We start from the raw sequence: 22,681 nt of genomic DNA, 5'->3' as shown, positions 1-22,681 counted from the left end.
GCCACCCAGCCAACACCCCCCCCCTTCGCCACCCAGCCAACACCCCCCCCCCTTCGCCACCCAGCCAACACCCCCCCCTTCGCCACCCAGCCAACACCCCCCCCTTCGCCACCCAGCCAACACCCCCCCCTTCGCCACCCAGCCAACACCCCCCCCTTCGCCACCCAGCCAACACCCCCCCCTTCGCCACCCAGCCAACACCCCGCCCACAACCTTCACCCCCCCACAACCTTCAGGTGCCAGCAAACCACCAGTCCAACCCCTAACCTTTGCTTCACTTTCTGATTGGTGCGGGTCTGACTTCAAATGAGCAGCCGGGAAAGCGATATTGTGCAAAGAAAACCTTGAAGGGGACGCAGCGCCATTCTCATGATTAGTGGGGGCCCTAGAGGTTGGGCCTCCACCGATCAGAAATTATGGACATAACCTTTAAATTAAACCCTAACCGCCTCCTAACATCTCCCCCCATCCTGACCTTCGCTGTGGTCCAAAATGAACTTTCGCCTCCAAAAAACGAATAAAAAAAAATCTGCACAAACTAAAACTGATCAAATCTTCTAAAGTCGCGCAATCTAATGAGGCTGAGAGGCCGCAAACCGCACAGCGCCAATCGCTTAATGTGACCATCAGCGGCTACATCACGTAACGGCACCATCCTACGGGAAAAGACCTGCGATTTTATAACAAGATAAAATCGCATTGTAACAGTACATGCGATATAGTCATATGACATCCTGAAGCATGATGACACCGCGGAGCTCACATACATGTACGGCGCCCCCCACAATCAACCCTCGTCCTCACCCCTGTTCTTCTGCGCTTTCACGTGTCCCCTCCTGTATGTCAACCCCGGCAGCAGAAGGACACCGGAAGTGTGCTATTACCTGTCAGCTCCGGCCAACCGCTTCTCCCCCTGCACTATAGTTCCGCTGAGTCCCCGTCATGTGACTATCCAACCAACCCCAACATGGCGCCGGCACCGGAAGTTGCTCTCTCGCCATCCACACCACTTAGCAGACATGGCGGCGCGCAGGGGACCCACGAGTGTTAATCACACAGATGAGGACGAGCCCCGGATCAAGCGACGGAAAGACAAGAGACTGATCGTGTTACTGGAGGGGGCCAGCCTGGAGACCGTGCGGGTAATCTAAATGTGTGCGCAGGCAGACTAGGCATTCTGGGAGTTGTAGTTCACAACTGCTGGAGGCCCACGGGTTGAGTCTATTGCGTATATGTAGGGTATTGTTGGCTGCAGGCTTCTGACCCGTATCTAATCTCTGTATATAGAAGCATCCTATATAGCACATTCACTGTATATATTTATATAAGGGGGTCATCCTCGTTGCACAAGTCCCCGACATATGAACATAACATCAGGCATCATCCCCTGTAGTAAAATCCCCATGACAGCTCTTATTGGAAGGCGAGAAATGCTGCTGCTCTGGTATTCGATATCCATTTCTTGTTCCAGGCAGGAAAAACCTATGAATTACTAAACTGTGACCAACATAAAAACATCCTGGTGAAGAATGGGAAAGACCCTGGTGAGGTGCGGCCGGACATCACACATCAGGTACGTTGTCACCGACTTAAAGGAATTGTCCACTTTTTATAAAGAAGCCGATCAGCTGATTGCTGCGAGTACGGCGTCCTTTACTGCGTCTATGCGTACATTTCCCAAATGTGGAGGTGCACCTTTCAAATTAATTGGCTGTCCATATGATCATGGAAGCACCAGGGGCGCCAGGCAGCCCAGAGTCCTAATAGGGTGTATGGACAGTTGTCGTCATCAGACAAAACCCTTAAAGGGAATGTGTCGCTAGAAAATTATTTATTTTCAGTTAAACAATTTAGTATTTAAGTGATTACACATTTGTTTTAATTTATTCACAAGGCAGGAAATATTATAAATTCGATTCTAATTTATAACATTCCCATGTGCTGGCCACTAGAGGGAGCAGTTCCCAAAATTGCAGCCTGGTCAATGTGGTAAAGCAACCTCATTGCTTTATGCTGCAAATTTGGGGTGGACACACTCTCCTCTAGTGTCCTCACACAATCCCCCCCTCCCTTATTCTGGCTAGTGCCAGGAGAGGGAGGGGTTTGAATGTATTCAAACCTCCTACACACTGTGCCGCCATTTTCTGAGCGACTGCGCAGTGTAGGAGGATTAGATACAGGGCTCAGCAGACAGTATCACACGAACATGATACACACATCACATACACGAACATAAATTACCTTCTCCTGCCGCCTCCTCCGTTGGTCTACGCTCCTCTTCCTTGAAAATATGGCCGGAAGCCGTGGCCGGAAGTCGTCATCTTAGGGTATGTTCACACGGCAGCGTCCGTTATGGCTGAAATTACGGTGCTGAACCTCTGTCTGTGTTCGGGGAGGCTATCGAGGGGACCCTGAAACAAAAAGGTAATGTAATAAACGGTACCCAAATTACATGTCAGGAGCCTGTAGTCACGGACTGTCGAGTCTAGAGGGTTTACCAATTTAGGTCTGCAAAATAAGTCAGAACATTGCTCCCCCCTCCCTCCCGGGTTGTCCTCCTCTCACCCCCACAGCATGGCGATCGTCCCGGTTCCACACCCGATGCCCCCCTTTACCCTTCTGCCATATATATAATATAATTGCGTCTGTTTTGATCCCCCCCCCCAGAGCTTGCTGATGTTATTGGACAGTCCTCTCAACCGAGCGGGATTGTTACAAGTCTATATCCACACACAGAGGAACGTTCTCATCGAGGTCAACCCACAAACCCGAATCCCCCGAACCTTTCCCCGATTCTGCGGCCTAATGGGTAAGTAGCATGTCGAGAACAGAATTTTATTGCAATTCCTACAATTTATTGATTTTTAACCCCTTCCCGCCGCATTTTCGTTTTTTTCCTCCCCACATTCCAAAAGACATAACATCTTTATTTTTCCGTCGATGTAGTACTATGAGGGCTTGATTTTTGCGGGACGAGTTTTAGTTTTTCGTAGCACCATTTTTTTTGCCATTTTGCCTTATTTTGTATCGCCAAATTCCGAGAGCCATAAGTTTTTTATTTTTCCGTCGATTAAGTGGCATGAGGGCTTATTTATGTCGTTTTTAATAATACCATTTTGGGGTACATGCGACGTTTTGATTGCATTTTATTTCATTTTTTGTGGCAGATGAGGGGACCAAAAAATAGAAATTCTGGCGTTTACAATTTTTTTTGTTCACCATGCGGGTTAAATAATGATATATTGTAATAGTTCAAACTTTTACGGACGCGGCGATACCAATTATGTTTATTCATTTTTTTTTTACTATGCTCTAGGGGGAAAATGGGAAAAGGGGGTTTTACATAAAAATAAAAAAAACTTTATTTAAAGAGGCTCTGTCACCAGACTTTGTAACCCCTATCTGCTATTGCAGCAGATAGGCGCTGCAATGTAGATTACAGTAACGTTTTTATTTTTAAAAAACGAGCATTTTTGGCCAAGTTATGACCATTTTTGTATTTATGCAAATGAGGCTTTCTAAAGTACAAGTGGGCGTGTTTAAAGTAAAAGTCCAAGTGGGCGTGTATTATGTGCGTACATCGGGGCGTTTTTAATACTTTTACTAGCTGGGCTTTCTGACGAGAAGTATCATCCACTTCTCTTCAGAACGCCCAGCTTCTGCCAGATCACGCTGTGACGTCACTCACAGGTCCTCCATCGTGTCAGACGAGCGAGGACACATCGGCACCAGAGGCTACAGATGATTCTGTAGCAGCATCGGCGTTTGCAGGTAAGTAGCTACATCGACTTACCTGCAAACACTGATGCTGCTGCAGAATCATCTGAAGCCTCTGGTGCCGATGTGGCCGTCACGATGCAGGACCTGTGAGTGACGTCACAGATCTGCACTGTCAGAAGCTGGGCGTTGTGAAGAGAAGTGGATGATACTTCTCGTCAGAAAGCCCAGCTAGTAAAAGTAGTAAAAACGCCCCGATGTACGCACATAATACACGCCCACTTGGACTTTTACTTTAAACACGCCCAGTTGGACTTTAGCAAGCCTCATTTACATAAATATAAAAATGGTCATAACTTGGCCAAAAATGCTCGTTTAAAAAAAACAAAAAAACGTTACTGTTATCTACATTGCAGCGCCGATCACATGCAATAGCAGATAGGGGCTGCAAAATCTGGTGACAGAGCCTCTTTAACTAATTTTTTTATTAGTACCCCTAGGGGACTTCAACCAGCGATCGTTAAATCACTTGCACGATATACGGCAATACTAATGTATTGCAGTATATCGGGATTCTGACAGGCCGGAGGCTTAGTAGGAGCACAAAGATTGCAGATCTGGGGGCCTTCATTAGGACCCCAGGCAGCCAAAGCAACCATCGCCCCCCTCTTTCTAACAATTTAAATGCTGTGGTCGCTACTGACCGCAGCATTTAACTAGTTAAATGAGCGGGATGCCGCTCATTACTCTGAAATGTTGGCTGTAACTAACAGCCGACAACGGCATAGTATGGAGCGGGTTCACTCTGTGAGCCCGTTCCATAATTCCCCTACCCGACTTTGGCGTATGGATAAGTCAAATGCCGGGAAGGGGTTAATACAAAATTCTGTCTACATACAAAATGGCTGATGAAACATAGGTAAACCTTGATGTAGATGGTGATTTGGATCCACTAAGGCCTCATGCACGTGTCAGTAGTGATGTGCACGGCCGTGATTTGCTGCTCGGACAGCCGCAGAGTGTCACCCACGAGCCGCCCGCAAATCACGGGCCGCACGCGTGCATTAATTTCTATGAGCCTGGACCGCAAAACACGACCGTAATAAGACATGTCCGTTCTTTATGCGCTCCAGGCTCCTGGGCCATGCAGGGGAATTGTGGCCGCAAAAATACGTTCGTGTGCATGGGGCCTAATGGGGCAGATCCATCAAACTTGTCTAAGGCCTCATGCACGCCACCGTGTCTTTCTTCAGTGTGTTTGCCGCGTTTTTTTGCGGATAGCACACTGACCTATTCTTTTCTATGGGGTCATGCACACAGGAGTGTGTTTTGTGGATTCGTTGTTCAATAAATTATGGAACATGTCCTTTCTACGTCCGTGTTTGCGGACAATATCCTCCTGTTTGTTGTTTGTTTTTTTGCGGAACGTAAAATATGAATGACACACGGAAACAACACGGCTGTAATATACGGAACGGGTGCAGAAACCACTCGGAGACATTACAGATTCAAACACGGACGCTTGGATCCATCGTTTGCGGCCTGATCAACAGCAACAGTCGTGTGCATAAGGCCTAAGAGTAACTCTGGCCTTGTTGCCTATAGCAACCAATCACAGCGCAGCTTTCATTTCTCCAGAGCAGGTTAAGAAATGAAAGCTGTGCTCTGGTTGGTTGCTATGGGCAACAAGGACAGTTTTACTATTCATTTTGAGAAATTTGTCCCAATGTCTACATGACAACATTGATCCTGACAGAAATCAGAGGAGGACATGTCATCAGAATCTCTCAGTAGTGCAGCCTCAGGCATTGCCGTATCCGCAGTAGAAATACCTTGTGTGAACATGAACCGCTAAGTGGCACCTAACAAAATACACAATGGGGCAGATGTCTAATGCTTTTCAAGGCAGCCTAAACTTAAACCATGTAGTCAGAAGATGCGCCAAATTTATCACAGTGGCGCACGATGTATGATAAATTTGGCGCATCTCTCTAGACACGTTAGGCTCTTTTTCCATCCTTATATCATCTATTCATTGGCTTAATTTACGCCATTGTTTTTGCGCCAAAGTTTTGGTGCATTTTTGGCGATCCAACTTTAAGACGCACCCCTTTTCCACTAAGACACACCCGTCATCGAGCAAGGCACAAAGGCATCTAAAAAACATTAATAAATGTGGCGCACCGCATGTACACCAGAATTCTGGCGAATTTTATAGTAAATCTGCCCGTGTTCACACTTCACTCTTCGTCTCTTTTAGTACAACTGCTGCATAAATTGAGCGTCCGAGCTGCCGATGGACCCCAGAAACTCTTAAAGGTGAGAGAACCCCAAAAACATTTTGGTTTTGAATCGAGATTTCTGATACGCGAGGACATGCCGGATTATCAAATCTTCTGGATTACTGGACAGTCATGGAAATATATAGATTATACGTATAGACGTAGGCAACATTGTGGACGGCTGAGTTCTCGCTTTGCGGCGGTTGAGATGTGAACGTGATGCAACTGGGACAGCGCTGACATGTTAAGTGGCGCAATTTGCAAATTGACTGCAGATAAAAGCGTAATTTTTTTTTTTATGGCCACGCGATAACCTGCCGTTTAGCTGCATAACCACGCGGCCGTTAAGGGGGGCTTACGAATAGGGCATGCACACGACCGTAAAAATCGTCCATAATTGCGGTCCACAATTACAGACGTATTCACTTCTATTGACCGCGGACACCTTCCTGTATATTTACGGGTAGGCGTCCAGGCCGTAGAAGTGTACCGCAAAAGATAGGACATGTCTGTTCTTTTGCTCTTTACGGGCCGTGCTCCGATACGTTGTATGGGAGCGCGGGCCGAAAATGCGGTGGTCGTGCCCGCAACCGCGGCCTGTGATTACGGTCGCGGCCGTGTGCATGGGGCCTTACTATGAAAGTGCTTTTACTGATTAATTTGCAAACCGCGCAGACCTGTTGATTGACATGTCGGTGTGCTTGTGGGTGCTGCTCGACCACGGAGCGTCTGCGAGTGCCAGATTATCAGAATTTCTTGATTATTGGATGCCAGATCAATGGATGATAAAGCCATCAATGTTTGATTAGTGGGGTCTGACCTCCGAGACCCCCGCCAATCAGCAGAATGAAGGGGCCGTGGTGCTCGTGTAAGCGCCGCGTCCCATTTATTGTTTACTCAGGTACAGCGCCATATATATGGTTGTGGCTGTGCCTGGTACTGCAGCTCAGTCTTTTAACATTTTTTTATTATTTTTCTTTTTTCTTTAGGTTATTAAGAATCCAATAACGGATCACCTCCCTGCGGGCTGCGTCAAGGTTGGCACCTCCTTTCAGGGTGAGAGTGTTCCGTGTGTGCGAGACCTTGTCCCCTCCGTGGAGCCGATGATGATCGTAATCGGAGCGTTCGCGCATGGCTCGGTGAGTGTTGAGTTCTGTATAATAAGGGGATGGGATGGAGAACCGGACATGGCGTTGTATAGTAAAACAGCGCATGAAGAATGGGATAAATGACAGACGGAAATACAGCAACGAGTTCGTGTGGTCGCAAAATCGGCGTCTAGAAGTCAGAAAATCGACTCCATACGCTTAACCCTTTCTTGTTCTGCATATATACATTGCTGTTCCTGCGGTCCAAAGTACATAAACTGTGATTGAGAGCCGCAGTGACCCCGCGATGCACGGGATGGAAACAATATTTTAACCCTTTACACAGCTGACGGCCCGCTCCGCTCCATGGCTGCGACTGTAAGGGGTTAAAGAGATAAAATGTTAAAGGGTTTTTCTGGTTATCTATTAAATAATGATCGTTATAATTGATAGAAATGGTATAATATGATATGTAAATACTTTACAGAGCTTATACAGTATAGTATATTTTTTATTTATACAATTTTACAATATACTTTCTGTATCGATTTCTCATGGTTTCAAGATCTCTGCTTGCTGTCATTTTATAAGATCCTTTATTGTTCACTCCCAGGGGATAAAAATCTGTCCTGATCATGTGATGGTCGCACCGCCGCACCGCGCGTCCTGCAGCTTTCATTAGTCGCTTTTTGAATACATTTTTTACCACATTCATAGCAAAACTGTGACGGGTAATAAAAATCCCCAAATGCCCGATCCTTATTTCCGCCAACATCTGCCGTCATGCCGAAATCAGCGGGTTCGCCTGGCTTTTGTCTGTGCATGCCCAGATTTCGTGTTGATGCCCAGACTTCATCCTATTTTCCACGAATGTAAACTAAACCATTAAAGAACTCTGTGACCTCTATAGGGGCAAATCTGGGGCATTTTGTGTCTAGACCGTTTAGGCTCTGTTCACATTTTGTTTTTCCTGTATGTATCGCATGCAGTTGCATAAGAGTATACCAATGAATACCTGCCAGCTGGATGCCAACCATTGAGCCCATAAGGGTCTATGGACCCATTTGGACAATGCTCATTTCCTGGAACGCAGTGTGAACAGAGCCGTACCTCACAAGAATGTTCCCAATCACGGGCAGTAAGCGGAGATCTTGAAAATGGTGTACTTTGTGTCTCAATTCTTTATTAGAATGTTTCAGAACTTTTCATTACATGATGATTAAAGGGGTATTCTGGTTACAACAAGTTACCCCCTATCAGTAGGGTAAGGGGTAACTTGCTGATCGGTGGGTGTCCGACAACTCGGACCCCCACCGTTTCCGCAAACGGGGAGCCCGAAGTTGCCCAAACCCCAAGTTTCAACCGAGCGGCAGGTCGCTCATGCACACAGTCGCTCCATTCATTCTTTATGGCAGCGCTGGAAAAAGCCAAACACTGCGCTCGTCTATCTCAGGCACTTCTATAAAGAATGAATGGAGCGGCAGTGCGCATGAGTGACCTGCCGCTCGGTTGAAACTTGGGGTTCGGGCAACTTCGGGCTCCCCGTTCTCGTAAACGGTGGGGGTCCGAGCTGTCTGACACCCACCGATCAGTAAGTTACCCCTTGCCCTACGGATAAGGGGGTAACTTGTAACGGAATACCCCTTTAAGCATTATTTACAGAAAACCCCTTTAATCCTGTGCCAGACATCTGCTGGTTAATGGCTTGGATCATTCCAGCTATGATTGTTTTTCACCCCTGGATTAGAGGAGGCTCCTGAGTAGGGATGTCACGATAGCAGAATTTGGACTTCGATACCGATACTTCATTTAGTATTGCGATTTCGATACTTTGCCAACAGTAATAATTAAAAAAACAGTTCTTCCATTTCTGATGTGAGGCGCGAGGTGCGATGATGAATTTAACCTCCATGTGCCTCACATTAATAGTAATTAACCCCATCATGTTTCTCCATCTTAATGGGTTAATGTGTGAGGTACATGATGGGGTTAATTACTATTAATGTGAGGCACATGGAGGAGGTTAAATTCATCATCGCACCTCGGGCCCCACAATAAGTGATAGAAAGCCGTGTTTTATATTTTTTTTTTTTACAACGTACACATCATAAATGATGCAAAAAAATAGTTGTGCCGGTTATTACGGCCGCGCCAATCACGAATGTGTGTATTATGTAGAGACTTATTCTAATGTTTATTGTAAAAAAGGTGAATGTGGATTTTTTTTAATTTAACATTACTTTGTTTTTTATTTATTTTTTAAACGCTAATGTACTGGCATATCTATATACTGATAGTACACAGGCATATATCTATATACTGATAGTACACAGGCATATATCTATATACTGATAGCACACAGGCATATATCTATATACTGATAGTACACAGGCATATATCTATATACTGATAGCACACAGGCATATATCTATATACTGATAGCACACAGGCATATATCTATACACTGATAGCACACAGGCATATATCTATATACTGATAGCACACAGGCATATATCTATATACTGATAGCACACAGGCATATATCTATATACTGATAGTACACAGGCATATATCTATATACTGATAGTACACAGGCATATATCTATATACTGATAGTACACAGGCATATATCTATATACTGATAGCACACAGGCATATATCTATATACTGATAGTACACAGGCATATATCTATATACTGATAGCACACAGGCATATATCTATATACTGATAGCACACAGGCATATATCTATACACTGATAGCACACAGGCATATATCTATATACTGATAGCACACAGGCATATATCTATATACTGATAGCACACAGGCATATATCTATATACTGATAGCACACAGGCATATATCTATATACTGATAGCACACAGGCATATATCTATATACTGATAGCACACAGGCATATATCTATACACTGATAGCACACAGGCATATATCTATACACTGATAGCACACAGGCATATATCTATATACTGATAGCACACAGGCATATATCTATATACTGATAGCACACAGGCATATATCTATACACTGATAGCACACAGGCATATATCTATATACTGATAGCACACAGGCATATATCTATATTACAGTACATTAGCCTGTGTACTGATTAGTACACAGGCAGTTAGGACATACCTAAGTATGCCCTAACAACAAGAAATATTGTAGGACAGACCTGGGGTCCTTCAATGGACCCTGGGCTGTCTGCCCATATATGGTATGGCCCTCAATCGCGTCACACGAATTCCCTGTCACGCGATCCAGGGGCATCCCTCTTCTCATTTTCCCCTGAATGCTGCAGTCCGCTGTGATCGCAGCATTCAGGGGAATAGCGGAGGAGAGGAGAGGTTTCTCTGATCTCCGCCGTTATAGAGCGGGGCTGCGGCTTTGTAATACAGTCCTTGCCCCGCTCCTGACAGGAAGTGTGCGCGCAGTCAGCATGAGGTGATGCGGCCGGCGCTGCACTAATGAGCGGTGGTTCAGGCACTGAGGACAACGTGGGGGTGTTTTGCAGTGCGCCCGCCATGTTCTGTTTTCAGTGCCGACGCTCATTACTGCAGCGCCGGCCGCATCGCATCATCCTGACGGCGCGCACATGTCAGGACTCGGGAGCGGGGCAGTGACTGTATTACACAGCCGCAGCCCCGCTCCCATACATTCATGTATTACTATACTGAGCCGTGCGGCCGGACAGCTTCGTATCGAAATACAGGAAATAGCGGTATCGAACCGTTTGGGGATGCACAGTATCGAAACCGTATCGAAGTTTCGTTGCATCGTGCATCCCTACTCCTGATACTATAGGCTGGGAGTTGTTGTCCTCCAGTCTTTTTCAGACCATCCTTGTCCTATCGCTTATGATTTATTTTCATTTTCTTGCAGGTTAATGTGGATTTTACGGAGCGCTGCGTGTCCATCAGTCAGTATCCTCTGTCCGCTGCCCTGACCTGCGCCAAGATCTGCACTGCATTTGAAGAAGTCTGGGGGGTGGTGTGAAGACGCTGGACGGCTTGCTGGTTCTTCTACCAAACTTCCGGTTCCCCTGTTTTCTTTTTGTTTTGTTATTAAACCCGTTATTTGTAATTACTGTACATGTTCCTTTAAAAAAAACAACAAAAAAACTGAGTGTGATCTGAATTTTTTCACCCCAGAGGTTTCCAGAAAGTTGTAAATGTGAAGGGTTGATGTTCTACAGTCCATATCGGTACACCGTGTGCACCAATGCAACATACTATAAATAGGAATGTATATAGTGTATATGTTTACATCCGCCAAACCCAGATTCCTCCATCAGACTGCCATGGAGAGCCGTGATACATCACTCCAGGGTACACTAAGCTGGAGTGGTGTAAAGCACTGGACACTGGAGCAGACGCTTGACATTGTGTATGGTGATCTTAGATTGTATGCAGCGACCATGGAAACCCATTATCTGACGCACAGTTCTGGTGCTGATGTCACTTTTCTAGCAGATGATAATAACACAGCTGGCTGGGGCAGATCTAGCAGATAATAATAGCACTTACAGGTGACCAGGACAGATCTAGTAGATAATAATAGCACTTACAGGTGACCAGGACAGATCTAGTAGATAATAATAGCACTTACAGGTGACCGGGACAGATCTAGCAGATAATAGCACTTACAGGTGACCAGGACAGATCTAGCAGATAATAATAGCACTTACAGGTGACCAGGACAGATCTAGTAGATAATAATAGCACTTACAGGTGACCGGGGCAGATCTAGCAGATAATAGCACTTACAGGTGACCAGGACAGATCTAGTAGATAATAATAGCACTTACAGGTGACCGGGGCAGATCTAGTAGATAATAATAGCACTTACAGGTGACCAGGGCAGAATTAGCAGATAATAACATTTTTGCCTGGAGTCCCTCTTAAGTTGGTGCAGAGTACAGCTGACAGATTGTATCTGTTTCTGGGAAAGCTGGATGATGACCAGTACGTGTTGTCACCCAGCATTGCTATGCCAGGATACATCCCCAGGTGCTGAACCTGTAACGTCAAGGGGCTTAAAAAAAAATAATTATTAGTTTGTTAGTTATCTGGTGGTTGTCACTCAACTTACCCAAAGACTTCTATTACTTGGCGATGTTTTCGGAGAAAGCGGTTGAACGCATCTAGTTGTAGGGAAAAGCAATCTATACGATACAGTACACCGTAAAAATCATGAGAATTTTACATGCAGCTCTAGATGTGACTGGAGTAGAATACATGATGCAAAAAATAAAAATATATGAATTAAAGTAATAGGTTTCTTTTAAACATGTGTAAATGATATAATGTTTAACATTGTAAACTAGAAATTTAGACAGATAAGCTCCTCCCATATCCATCATGAAAAACAGAACACGCCTCTTTCTTGAAAACGGCAATCCTATACATGTTCCGGTTGGGAGGGGGGAGGGTCTGTACATAAATGATTGTTAATAAGCAATTATGTACAATATGTCCAGCATTAAACACCATTGTGCAGTTTCTAGATGTAATTCACATTAGATTGTTTATTTTGTACTGACCCTGATTTACAACCTTCTGAATTCCCTGCTGGTTCAGTGTCTGCATAGAGTTTGTTTTGATGGCCTGTCTCCTGGAAAGTGGCATTTGATCCGCAATTACGGACCGTAATGGCGGATCAAGGTACGGACCCATTAATTTCTATTGCCCACAGACCCCTTCCTGTATATTTGCGGGCCGTAGAAATGACCTGAAAAAAATAGGACATGTGCTATTTTTTGATTTTCCGGACCGTGCTCCGATACTTTATAATGGGAGCACGGCCCGCAAATGTGGGTGACTGTCCGCGGCCGGCCGTGATTACGGGCACGGCTGTGTGCAGGAGGCCTTATATAGTACTGATCCTGAGTTGCAGCTTGTATTATATACCAGAGCTACACTCCGTATTCTTCTGGTTGCTACAGCAAACAGTCAGTAACCTTGTGGACAGACACTCCCCTAACAGCTTAGTAGAGCTCCCATGTTTTGTGTTGCTTACAGTTCGTTTTAGCCTGGTCTACAGAGGACGATTTCCAGGAGGCAGAGCGCCAAAACAAGCTCTGCGCAGAAACTGATCCAGCAGGGGATGCAGAAGTGAGTGCACCCGTGGAGGAGAATGTGCTGTAAAACAGGCTGTTACCGAGAAACCGTTCAAGATATGTAATGTATGTACACAGTAACTCCATCAGCAGAAGAGTGAGTGCAGCTCTGGAGTATAATATAGGCTGTAAAGTATCAATTTAAGACAAGTATTGTAATGCAAAACTTTTTCTGTAGATTATAATTTAGATGTAAATTGTAAACTGGTGCTCAAAGATAGACATACCCTTTAATACATGGTTTTATACACATATATATTATATTTTTTGGGCTGATAAAGTCTCCAACCTATAATTCAGGGTCAGTTATGTCATATATGTACTCAGTGACTCTACCAGCAGAATAGTGAGTGCAGCTCTGGAGTATAATACAGGATGTAACTCAGGATCAGTACAGGATAAGTACTGTATTGTATGTACACAGTGACTCCACTAGCAGAATAGTGAGTGCAGCTCTGGAGTATAATACCGGATGTAACTCAGGATTAGTACAGGATAAGTAATGTAATGTATGTATACAGTGACTCCACCAGCAGAATAGTGAGTACAGCTCTGGAGTATAATACAGGATGTAACTCAGGATCAGTACAGGATAAGTAATGTAATGTATGTACACAGTGACTCCACCAGCAGAATAGTGAGTGCAGCTCTGGAGTATAATACAGGATGTAACTCAGGATCAGTACAGGATAAGTAATGTATGTACACAGTGACTCCAGCAGCAGAATAGTGAGTGCGGCTCTGGAGTATAATACTCGATGTAACTCAGGATCAGTGCAGCATAAGTAACTACATGTATATACAGTTAGACCTCCAGCGGTTCTACTAAACCATTCCACTCACCATAGATCCCTGAAGTCAATTATGTTCAGTTCACCTTGTTCATACCTTGTCTTTCATGTTCCTGCATTTTCTCTTTGAAGCTGCACAATTTATTTTACGATCTTTTTGTCTCTTGTGTTTTTTTTTTTTTGTTTTTTTTTTTAGGAAGACGGACCTAAAACAAGTCTGTGTAGCATGGAGAAGCAGTCTATAATACATCAGATATAACTTCCTGTAGCCTTTGCTGGGCATGTACTTAAATGGTAGTCACCAAGACAGGAAGTCAGGCAGTTACTAGGCAACTACCAGAGGCTGCAGAAACTCTAGGCTCTATAAAATGGACATCTTATTAAGGCTTTTATACCAGGTCTTCACACACATCTAGACCTGTACTCTCAAAAATAAACCAGAATGCGCCATTGTGTTCTCTATATATTTTTTTTATATATAGTTTTATATATATATTTATACCAGAAATCAGTGTTATTTCATTCATTGTCGTGACCCCCATTATCCGAGCACCCCCTTCACAGGGGCTGAGACGTGAACGAGGTGGAGGGTGGGGGAGACAGGAAGGGGGTAACACTTTAAATAGGAACAAAAGGAGAGGTCTAGATGGAAAAAACATTTTAAGGGACGAGATGAGTGGCTTTGGGCCTTCGTGTCTATGGGTTACCAGCCATTTTCCTGGACTTTTCCTGTACTGAGTTTTCACTCTCAATACTTTAGTCTCTGTGGTTAGAGTGAAGCTGAACCCCAGCAATGAGTTGGATTTGGGGTGGGGGTCGCTTTGTTGACTAGAAGGGAATCGGTAGCAGCCTCTCAGGGACCTAATGTAAAAACATCACGTGAGACGGTTACAAATACGGAATGGAGGAGAGGAGGCGGCGAGTTTTCCCCTGAGAAATGATGGCGTAAACGTAGGAAGGCGGGGAGGGGAGAGGCATCCGGAACGACAGACATTGTGGACGTGATATACAACCCAGCCAGCGTCGGGGGTGGGTGGCACTCTTCAAGAGACAGCCAGGCTGCGACACACAGACTCCAGAGAGAGGAGAAGTTGGTGGGACATGTCCCAGGCTGAGTGTCTATACGTTGCACTCATCGCTTAGAGTGTCAGAGAAGTAGCACGAGAGCGCAGTCACAAGTGGCACAAACCGCACAGTTGTGTCAGGATGTGGCATACACACCAGACGATGGTGGGGATGACACATAAGCGAGAAGTACACGATGCACGGCTGTTAGAAGAGATGACTCTCAACGGGATTCCTCCTCCGGCTCCTCCTCAGTGACGGATGATTTTTGTGCCGGGACTAAACCGCGAGACTGCAAAGACTTAAGGAAAATAGAGAGAGGAATTACACACTTGCTTTGGAAGGATTTCTTTAGGACCTTCTATCCTAAAATATGATGGGCTAAAGTTACAGGCCCAAAGCCTGAGGCTGTATTACTCATTTGACTGTCAGGGTATGTTCACACGATAAACTAAAAACGTCTGAAAATACAGAGCTGTTTTCAAGGGAAAACAGCTACTGATTTTAAGACGTTTTTTAAGCTACTCGCGATTTTCGCTGTGTTTTTCACGGCCGTTTTTTGGAGCTGTTTTCTATAGAGTCAATGAAAAATAGCTCCAAAAACGTCCCAAGAAGTGACCTGCACTTCTTTTTCACGGCTGTTTTTTTTATGCGGCCATTTTTCAAAACGGATGCGTAAAAAAACGGCCCATCGAAACAGAACGCTGTTTTTCCCAATGAAATCAATGGGCAGATGTTTGGAGGCGTTCTGCTTCCGATTTTTCATCCGTTTTTCGGGCGTTTAGGCCTGAAATACAGTCGAAACTAGGCCGTGTGAACATACCCTCACCATGACAACACGACAGAAATAAGGGAAACCGATGTCATCAGAATCTCTCAGTAGTGCAGCCTCAGGCTTTGGGGCCTGTAACTTCAAGTGATCGTATCTCCGCAAAGAAATATGAGATTAAACAATATTTTTCATCATTTTAATGTACAATAACGGCCTTTGTTATTTTTTTCTGGTTCCACCTCCAGTAGATGGTATATAGCGATATAAAGAACATCCATGAATATGAAATAAAGTACAATAAATGGTCGCCCAAACCAGACATACCCTTAAGGCTACATTCACATGAACACGTCCGAGGTGCACCCGTGCGGGACGGATTGTCACGGATCCCCTATAGATTAGAGTCTACAGAGGGATGCGTGACACAAGGTAAAATAGGACATGTCCTATTTTTTCACGGACCCTTCTCGCGCTCTGTCGAAACAACGGTCGTGTGAACGGCCTCTTTGAAATACATGAGTCTGTGTGGCGGCCGTTGTTTTAACAGCCGTCACACGGACGAGATACACGCTCGTCTGAATGAGCCCTTAAGCCGAATGCACATATGGCGTATTACGTGCGTTTTTTCCCTGCAAATTTCTTGCGGTACCTGTGGTTTTGCTGCGTATTTTCTGCAGCAAAATATGCAACGTGTGCATGTAGCTTTAAGGATGTATTCACACATGTCGGTTTTGTTGCATCTTATTGCCACGATTTTTGCGCAATTACATAAAAAAAGAAACAAAACTGATAAGTGTGAATACGTCCTGACTACATAAGCCGTTATTAGTATATGGAACCATTCTTCTTCTTCTGATCAGAAACCAGTCCTGGCCTAGACTTACTTTCACACAGCTGCAGTTTGTTACAATGTATCAGTTTGTTACAGTGTATCCTGAACGGTCTGTCTGGAGTTCAAGAAAGGAGAGAGACTTGTGCTGCTGTTTTTACCTCATAGAAAAGGGGTCAGCAACCAGCGGCACTCCAGCGGTTATGAAACTCCAACTCCCAGTCTGAAGGCTGTCAGGACATGCTGGGAGTTGTAGTTTCACAGCAACTGGAGTGCCGCTGGTTGCTGACCCCTGTTATAGATGCTTGCCTAAATGAATACACTATAACAACCTCATTAGCTGTGTGAGCAGAACTAGGTCAGAGGAGGTTTCCAGCTTCTGAATGTAAGCTATAGTGTTTCTATTCAATGGCAGCAAGCAGAAATCTTGAAAATGGAAAAGAAATGGAACGCAAAGGGGGAGATTTATCAAAACTGATGAAAAGGAAAAGTGGAGTAGTTTCCTTTAGGTCGCTATTAGCAACGGCTTCGCTTTTTATTTGCACCAGTTTTGATACATCTCCCCTCAAGTATATTATAAAGTGGCAGAACTTTCCATTGTGCAATGATTAAGCTTTAGTTATAGAAATCTACTCACCTCCATTGGGTTCACAGTTATAGTCATTGCAGAGTCCTCCCAGAATGGGTCACGTTGATTGGCTGCTTCTAGCTCCGCCCCCTCGGAACCTCTTGGCCTTACGTTGTGTATTCTCGATAGCCCCAGAGTAACAATCAGGGCCAAGAAACCAATGCAAACAACGATGATCACCATAGCAACTCCAGGAAACACTATAAATAAGAAAAGATGGTAGTTTGTGTGATGATCACCAGTGGATTTGGAACGTGTATTTCACTGCCACGTACCTGAGCCGCGGTTGGCGCTGACCAGTGCGTGGCCAGATAACTCCGCAGGGGCCTGGTGTACATTGTGAATAAACTGCTGAGCAGAGAGGAGGTGACTGGGGGAGACGGCATGAACCCCATGTAACACGTCAACCTGCAGCGAGAGATTCCAGAAGAACATAAGAAGATCACAGGTATAGATTTAATTACTTTATGTATCCACAGTGTATGGAAGAATTATAATATTAATATGATATAAAATGATATATGTACAGTAGTGTCAGGGTCTATGTATTTTACCATTGGGGTGACATACTCTTAACTACCACCAGATGGTGCTGTCTCAGTGTGAATATATGTGAGCGTCGTCAAGTGACTGAACCCAATAAATAAAAGGGAAAATTCATTTTAAAGACCCAAAAGAACCTCATATATGTAAGTGGCTTATAAAGGGACTAAAAATCGAAATACGTTTTATTTCTGGAGCAGTTGTATATTGCTAATATTGCTATTGTTCCCTGTTATCAGCCACTGTCTTGTTCTTCAATGGGATGACTGACAGAGAGCGCAGGAAGCTCCTTGCCCCCATAATCGCTATTTTATATCACGTTTCCAGTGCCGAGGACCTCCATATGTGTGACTGAGATCAGCCGCTCCTCTTATAATGCTGCTGGACTATTATAAGCAGCGACTTTGTAAAAAATTACCCTGAGAGTTGTAGCCTATGGGTATCAGTTCCATTGCAGTGGCACCATACAGCCTGGGGGAGGGGGTGTACTGTACAATACAGGGGTGTAGCTATAAGGGGTGCAGAAGTTGCAGTCCCCCCTGGGCCATATATAACACCACATTTGCGTCATTTTAAGGTCGTGACCAGATGGGCACACAGGATCCTCGCAGTCGTGTTCAGGCTGAGCCATCAGAAGAAGCGGGGACACAATCTTATATGATCACATTGCAGAATCCGCTACATGTAATTGTACCCTGCAGCATATTATAGACCCACCTGCACCTGATGCTGCTCCACCTGCGCCTTTATAAATCTCCTTATTGAGTTTACCTGATATATAATAGGCTGTTGTAGAATATAGTTTAAGATCTGCGTGAGAAAAGTTCTCCTTAAAGTGAACCTCCCCCCATAAACGTAGATTATTATAATGAAGGCCTATCAAATAAAGTCTCTATATAGTATTCACCCAAAGAGGATTCCCCTCCCCCTCCAGCACAGACTGCTGCGTGACCCTTAGAAGAGTTTGGGATCTGTCTGTAGGGTCTCACTGACTTTTATTCCCTTCTCCATGCTTTACACTGCAGCACTGCTTCATCAGGGTACATCTATCATCAGTGACTCCGGTTAGCTGCATCCTTCCAGCTGTTGTGAAACTACAACTCCCAACATTCCCTAATAGCTAATGACTGTCAGGGCATGCTGGGAGTTGTAGTTTTACAACAGCTAGAGCGTCGCAAGTAGCACACCACTGGTCTAATGAGAATATTAGGTCGTCCGAAATAATCATATTGATAAAACTACCAAAGTAAACCCCCAAAGAGAAAAAGATTATCATGTAACTGCTGCAAAAAGACTGAAAGGAGGAGTCTCAATAAGGGGGAGGAGCCTGGAGATCATAGAAAGTTGTTTGGAAGTGTAGAGATACAGTAATTCCGCAAAAAAAAAAAATTATTACGTCATTAACTGATCACCATAAATAATGTGTTTACTGTGTTGTATGGGTTGTTACAGGTATGGGAATACCAAATATATCTATGTTATTTAAAGGGGTCACTGCTAGTGTATCTGCCTCCCATGCACCAGCAGTGGGACCTGGAAATTGCCTGACTGGGTGCTGACTCTAACCTACCTGTACAGGTCAAATCTCTGTCATTTACCTGGAGTTCTGGGTACAAATCTAGAGTTTAGAAAAATGGTACTAGAAAATGCCATAAATGTCCGATTGGTGGAGGCTGCTAATCGCTAGAACGAAGAGGCAGATTTGGTAGGAAAATTTCATTTTACTTCATCTCCTGTAAACTCACTTGAGAACATTGAGGTAATCCCGAGATTGTATCATGACACGCGGGCTGATAACCTAAACTCACTTACTGCTATAACAAAACATTAAACTTCCTTGTACATAGGGGCAGTATTATAGTAGTTATATTCTTGTATATAGGAGGCAGTATTATAGTAGTTATATTCTTGTATATAGGAGGCAGTATTATAGTAGTTATATTCTTGTATATAGGAGGCAGTATTATAGTAGTTATATTCTTGTATATAGGGAGCAGTATTATAGTAGTTATATTCTTGTATATAGGGGCAGTATTATAGTAGTTATATTCTTGTATACAGGAGCAGTATTATATTAGTTATATTCTTGTATATAGGAGCAGTATTATAGTAGTTATATTCTTGTATATAGGGGGCAGTATTATAGTAGTTATATTCTTGTATGTAGGGACAGTATTATAGTAGGTATATTCTTGTATATAGGGGCAGTATTATAGTAGTTATATTCTTGTATGTAGGGACAGTATTATAGTAGGTATATTCTTGTATATAGGGGCAGTATTATAGTAGTTATATTCTTGTATATAGGAGGCAGTATTATAGTAGTTATATTCTTGTATGTAGGGACAGTATTATAGTAGGTATATTCTTGTATATAGGGGCAGTATTATAGTAGTTATATTCTTGTATATAGGGGCAGTATTATAGTAGTTATATTCTTGTATATAGGAGCAGTATTATAGTAGTTATATTCTTGTATATAGGGGGCAGTATTATAGTAGTTATATTCTTGTATATAGGGGCAGTATTATAGTAGTTATATTCTTGTATATAGGAGGCAGTATTATAGTAGTTATATTCCTGTATATAGGAGCAGTATTACAGTAGTTATATTCTTGTATATAGGGGCAGTATTATAGTAGTTATATTCTTGTATATAGGAGGCAGTATTATAGTAGTTATATTCTTGTATGTAGGGACAGTATTATAGTAGGTATATTCTTGTATATAGGGGCAGTATTATAGTAGTTATATTCTTGTATGTAGGGACAGTATTATAGTAGGTATATTCTTGTATATAGGGGCAGTATTATAGTAGTTATATTCTTGTATATAGGAGCAGTATTATAGTAGTTATATTCTTGTATATAGGGGGCAGTATTATAGTAGTTATATTCTTGTATATAGGGGCAGTATTATAGTAGTTATATTCTTGTATATAGGAGGCAGTATTATAGTAGTTATATTCCTGTATATAGGAGCAGTATTACAGTAGTTATATTCTTGTATATAGGGGCAGTATTATAGTAGTTATATTCTTGTATATAGGGGCAGTATTATAGTAGTTATATTCTTGTATATAGGAGCAGTATTATAGTAGTTATATTCTTGTATATAGGGGCAGTATTATAGTAGTTATATTCTTGTATATAGGGGGCAGTATTATAGTAGTTATATTCTTGTATATAGGAGCAGTATTATAGTAGTTATATTCTTGTATATAGGAGCAGTATTATAGTAGTTATATTCTTGTATATAGGGGCAGTATTATAGTAGTTATATTCTTGTATATAGGGGCAGTATTATAGTAGTTATATTCTTGTATATAGGGGGCAGTATTATAGTAGTTATATTCTTGTATATAGGGAGCAGTATTATAGTAGTTATATTCTTGTATATAGGGTCAGTATTATAGTAGTTATATTCTTGTATATAGGGGCAGTATTATAGTAGTTATATTCTTGTATATAGGAGCAGTATTATAGTAGTTATATTCTTGTATATAGGAGCAGTATTATAGTAGATATATATTCTTGTATATAGGGGCAGTATTATAGTAGTTATATTCTTCTATATAGGGGGCAGTATTATAGTAGTTATATTCTTCTATATAGGGGGCAGTATTATAGTAGTTATATTCTTGTATGTAGGGGCAGTATTATAGTAGTTATATTCTTGTCTATAGGAGCAGTATTATAGTAGTTATATTCTTGTCTATAGGAGCAGTATTATAGTAGTTATATTCTTTTATATAGGGGCAGTATTATAGTAGTTATATTCTTGTATATAGGGGCAGTATTATAGTAGTTATATTCTTGTATATAGGGAGCAGTATTATAGTAGTTATATTCTTGTATATAGGAGCAGTATTATAGTAGATATATATTCTTGTATATAGGGGCAGTATTATAGTACTTATATTCTTGTATATAGGGGGCAGTATTATAGTAGTTATATTCTTCTATATAGGGGGCAGTATTATAGTAGTTATATTCTTGTATATAGGAGGCAGTATTATAGTAGTTATATTCTTGTATATAGGGGCAGTATTATATAGTTATATTCTTGTATATAGGGGGCAGTATTATAGTAGTTATATTCTTGTATATAGGAGCAGTATTATAGTAGTTATATTCTTGTATATAGGGGCAGTATTATAGTAGTTATAGTCTTGTATATAGGGGCAGTATTATAGTAGTTATATTCTTGTATATAGGGGCAGTATTATAGTACTTATATTCTTGTATATAGGGGGCAGTATTATAGTAGTTATATTCTTCTATATAGGGGGCAGTATTATAGTAGTTATATTCTTCTATATAGGGGGCAGTATTATAGTAGTTATATTCTTGTATATAGGGAGCAGTATTATAGTAGTTATATTCTTGTATGTAGGGGCAGTATTATAGTAGTTATATTCTTGTCTATAGGAGCAGTATTATAGTAGTTATATTCTTGTATATAGGAGCAGTATTATAGTAGATATATATTCTTGTATATAGGGGCAGTATTATAGTACTTATATTCTTGTATATAGGGGGCAGTATTATAGTAGTTATATTCTTCTATATAGGGGGCAGTATTATAGTAGTTATATTCTTGTATATAGGGGGCTGTATTATAGTAGTTATATTCTTGTATATAGGGGGCAGTATTATAGTAGTTATATTCTTGTATATAGGGGCAGTATTATAGTAGTTATATTCTTGTATATAGGGGGCAGTATTATAGTAGTTATATTCTTGTATATAGGGAGCAGTATTATAGTAGTTATATTCTTGTATATAGGGTCAGTATTATAGTAGTTATATTCTTGTATATAGGGGCAGTA

General features: G+C 42.4%; 2 protein-coding genes across 3 annotated transcripts in view; one reads left to right on the top strand and one right to left on the bottom strand.

The window, feature by feature from the left end:
* Nucleotides 1-868: 868 nt before the first annotated feature.
* Nucleotides 869-11,229, top strand: LOC142664044 (ribosomal RNA small subunit methyltransferase NEP1-like). The gene is made up of 6 exons (XM_075842935.1): nucleotides 869-1,142; nucleotides 1,472-1,573; nucleotides 2,668-2,809; nucleotides 5,978-6,036; nucleotides 6,989-7,138; nucleotides 10,987-11,229. The coding sequence occupies exons 1-6, from the start codon at nucleotides 1,020-1,022 to the stop codon at nucleotides 11,098-11,100; spliced, it is 690 nt and encodes a 229-aa protein (XP_075699050.1). The 5' UTR covers nucleotides 869-1,019; the 3' UTR covers nucleotides 11,101-11,229.
* A 3,233-nt stretch (nucleotides 11,230-14,462) lies between these two features.
* The window catches only part of CLSTN3 (calsyntenin 3), a 52,209-nt gene continuing 43,990 nt past the window's right edge, over nucleotides 14,463-22,681 (bottom strand). For both annotated transcript variants that reach the window (XM_075842933.1, XM_075842934.1), the window contains exons 17-19: nucleotides 17,583-17,715; nucleotides 17,317-17,507; nucleotides 14,463-15,379 (exon numbers count right to left, since the gene is read on the bottom strand). In XM_075842933.1, the coding sequence (XP_075699048.1) occupies nucleotides 15,302-15,379; nucleotides 17,317-17,507; nucleotides 17,583-17,715 (402 nt within the window). In that variant the 3' untranslated portion in view covers nucleotides 14,463-15,301. The remainder of the gene's footprint in view (nucleotides 15,380-17,316; nucleotides 17,508-17,582; nucleotides 17,716-22,681) is intronic.

Source organism: Rhinoderma darwinii, chromosome 11 (genome assembly GCF_050947455.1).
Source record: "Rhinoderma darwinii isolate aRhiDar2 chromosome 11, aRhiDar2.hap1, whole genome shotgun sequence".
NCBI lineage: Eukaryota > Metazoa > Chordata > Amphibia > Anura > Rhinodermatidae > Rhinoderma > Rhinoderma darwinii.
This window is presented reverse-complemented; position numbering and strand designations above follow the sequence as displayed.

Coding starts and splice junctions, on each gene's coding strand:
- LOC142664044 (XM_075842935.1), top strand. CDS start 1,020: ATGGCGGCGCGCAGGGGACCCACGAGTGTTAATCACACAGATGAGGAC. Junction 2,810..5,977: donor CCGATTCTGCGGCCTAATGG/GTAAGTAGCATG, acceptor CGTCTCTTTTAG/TACAACTGCTGCATAAATTG. Junction 7,139..10,986: donor GAGCGTTCGCGCATGGCTCG/GTGAGTGTTGAG, acceptor ATTTTCTTGCAG/GTTAATGTGGATTTTACGGA.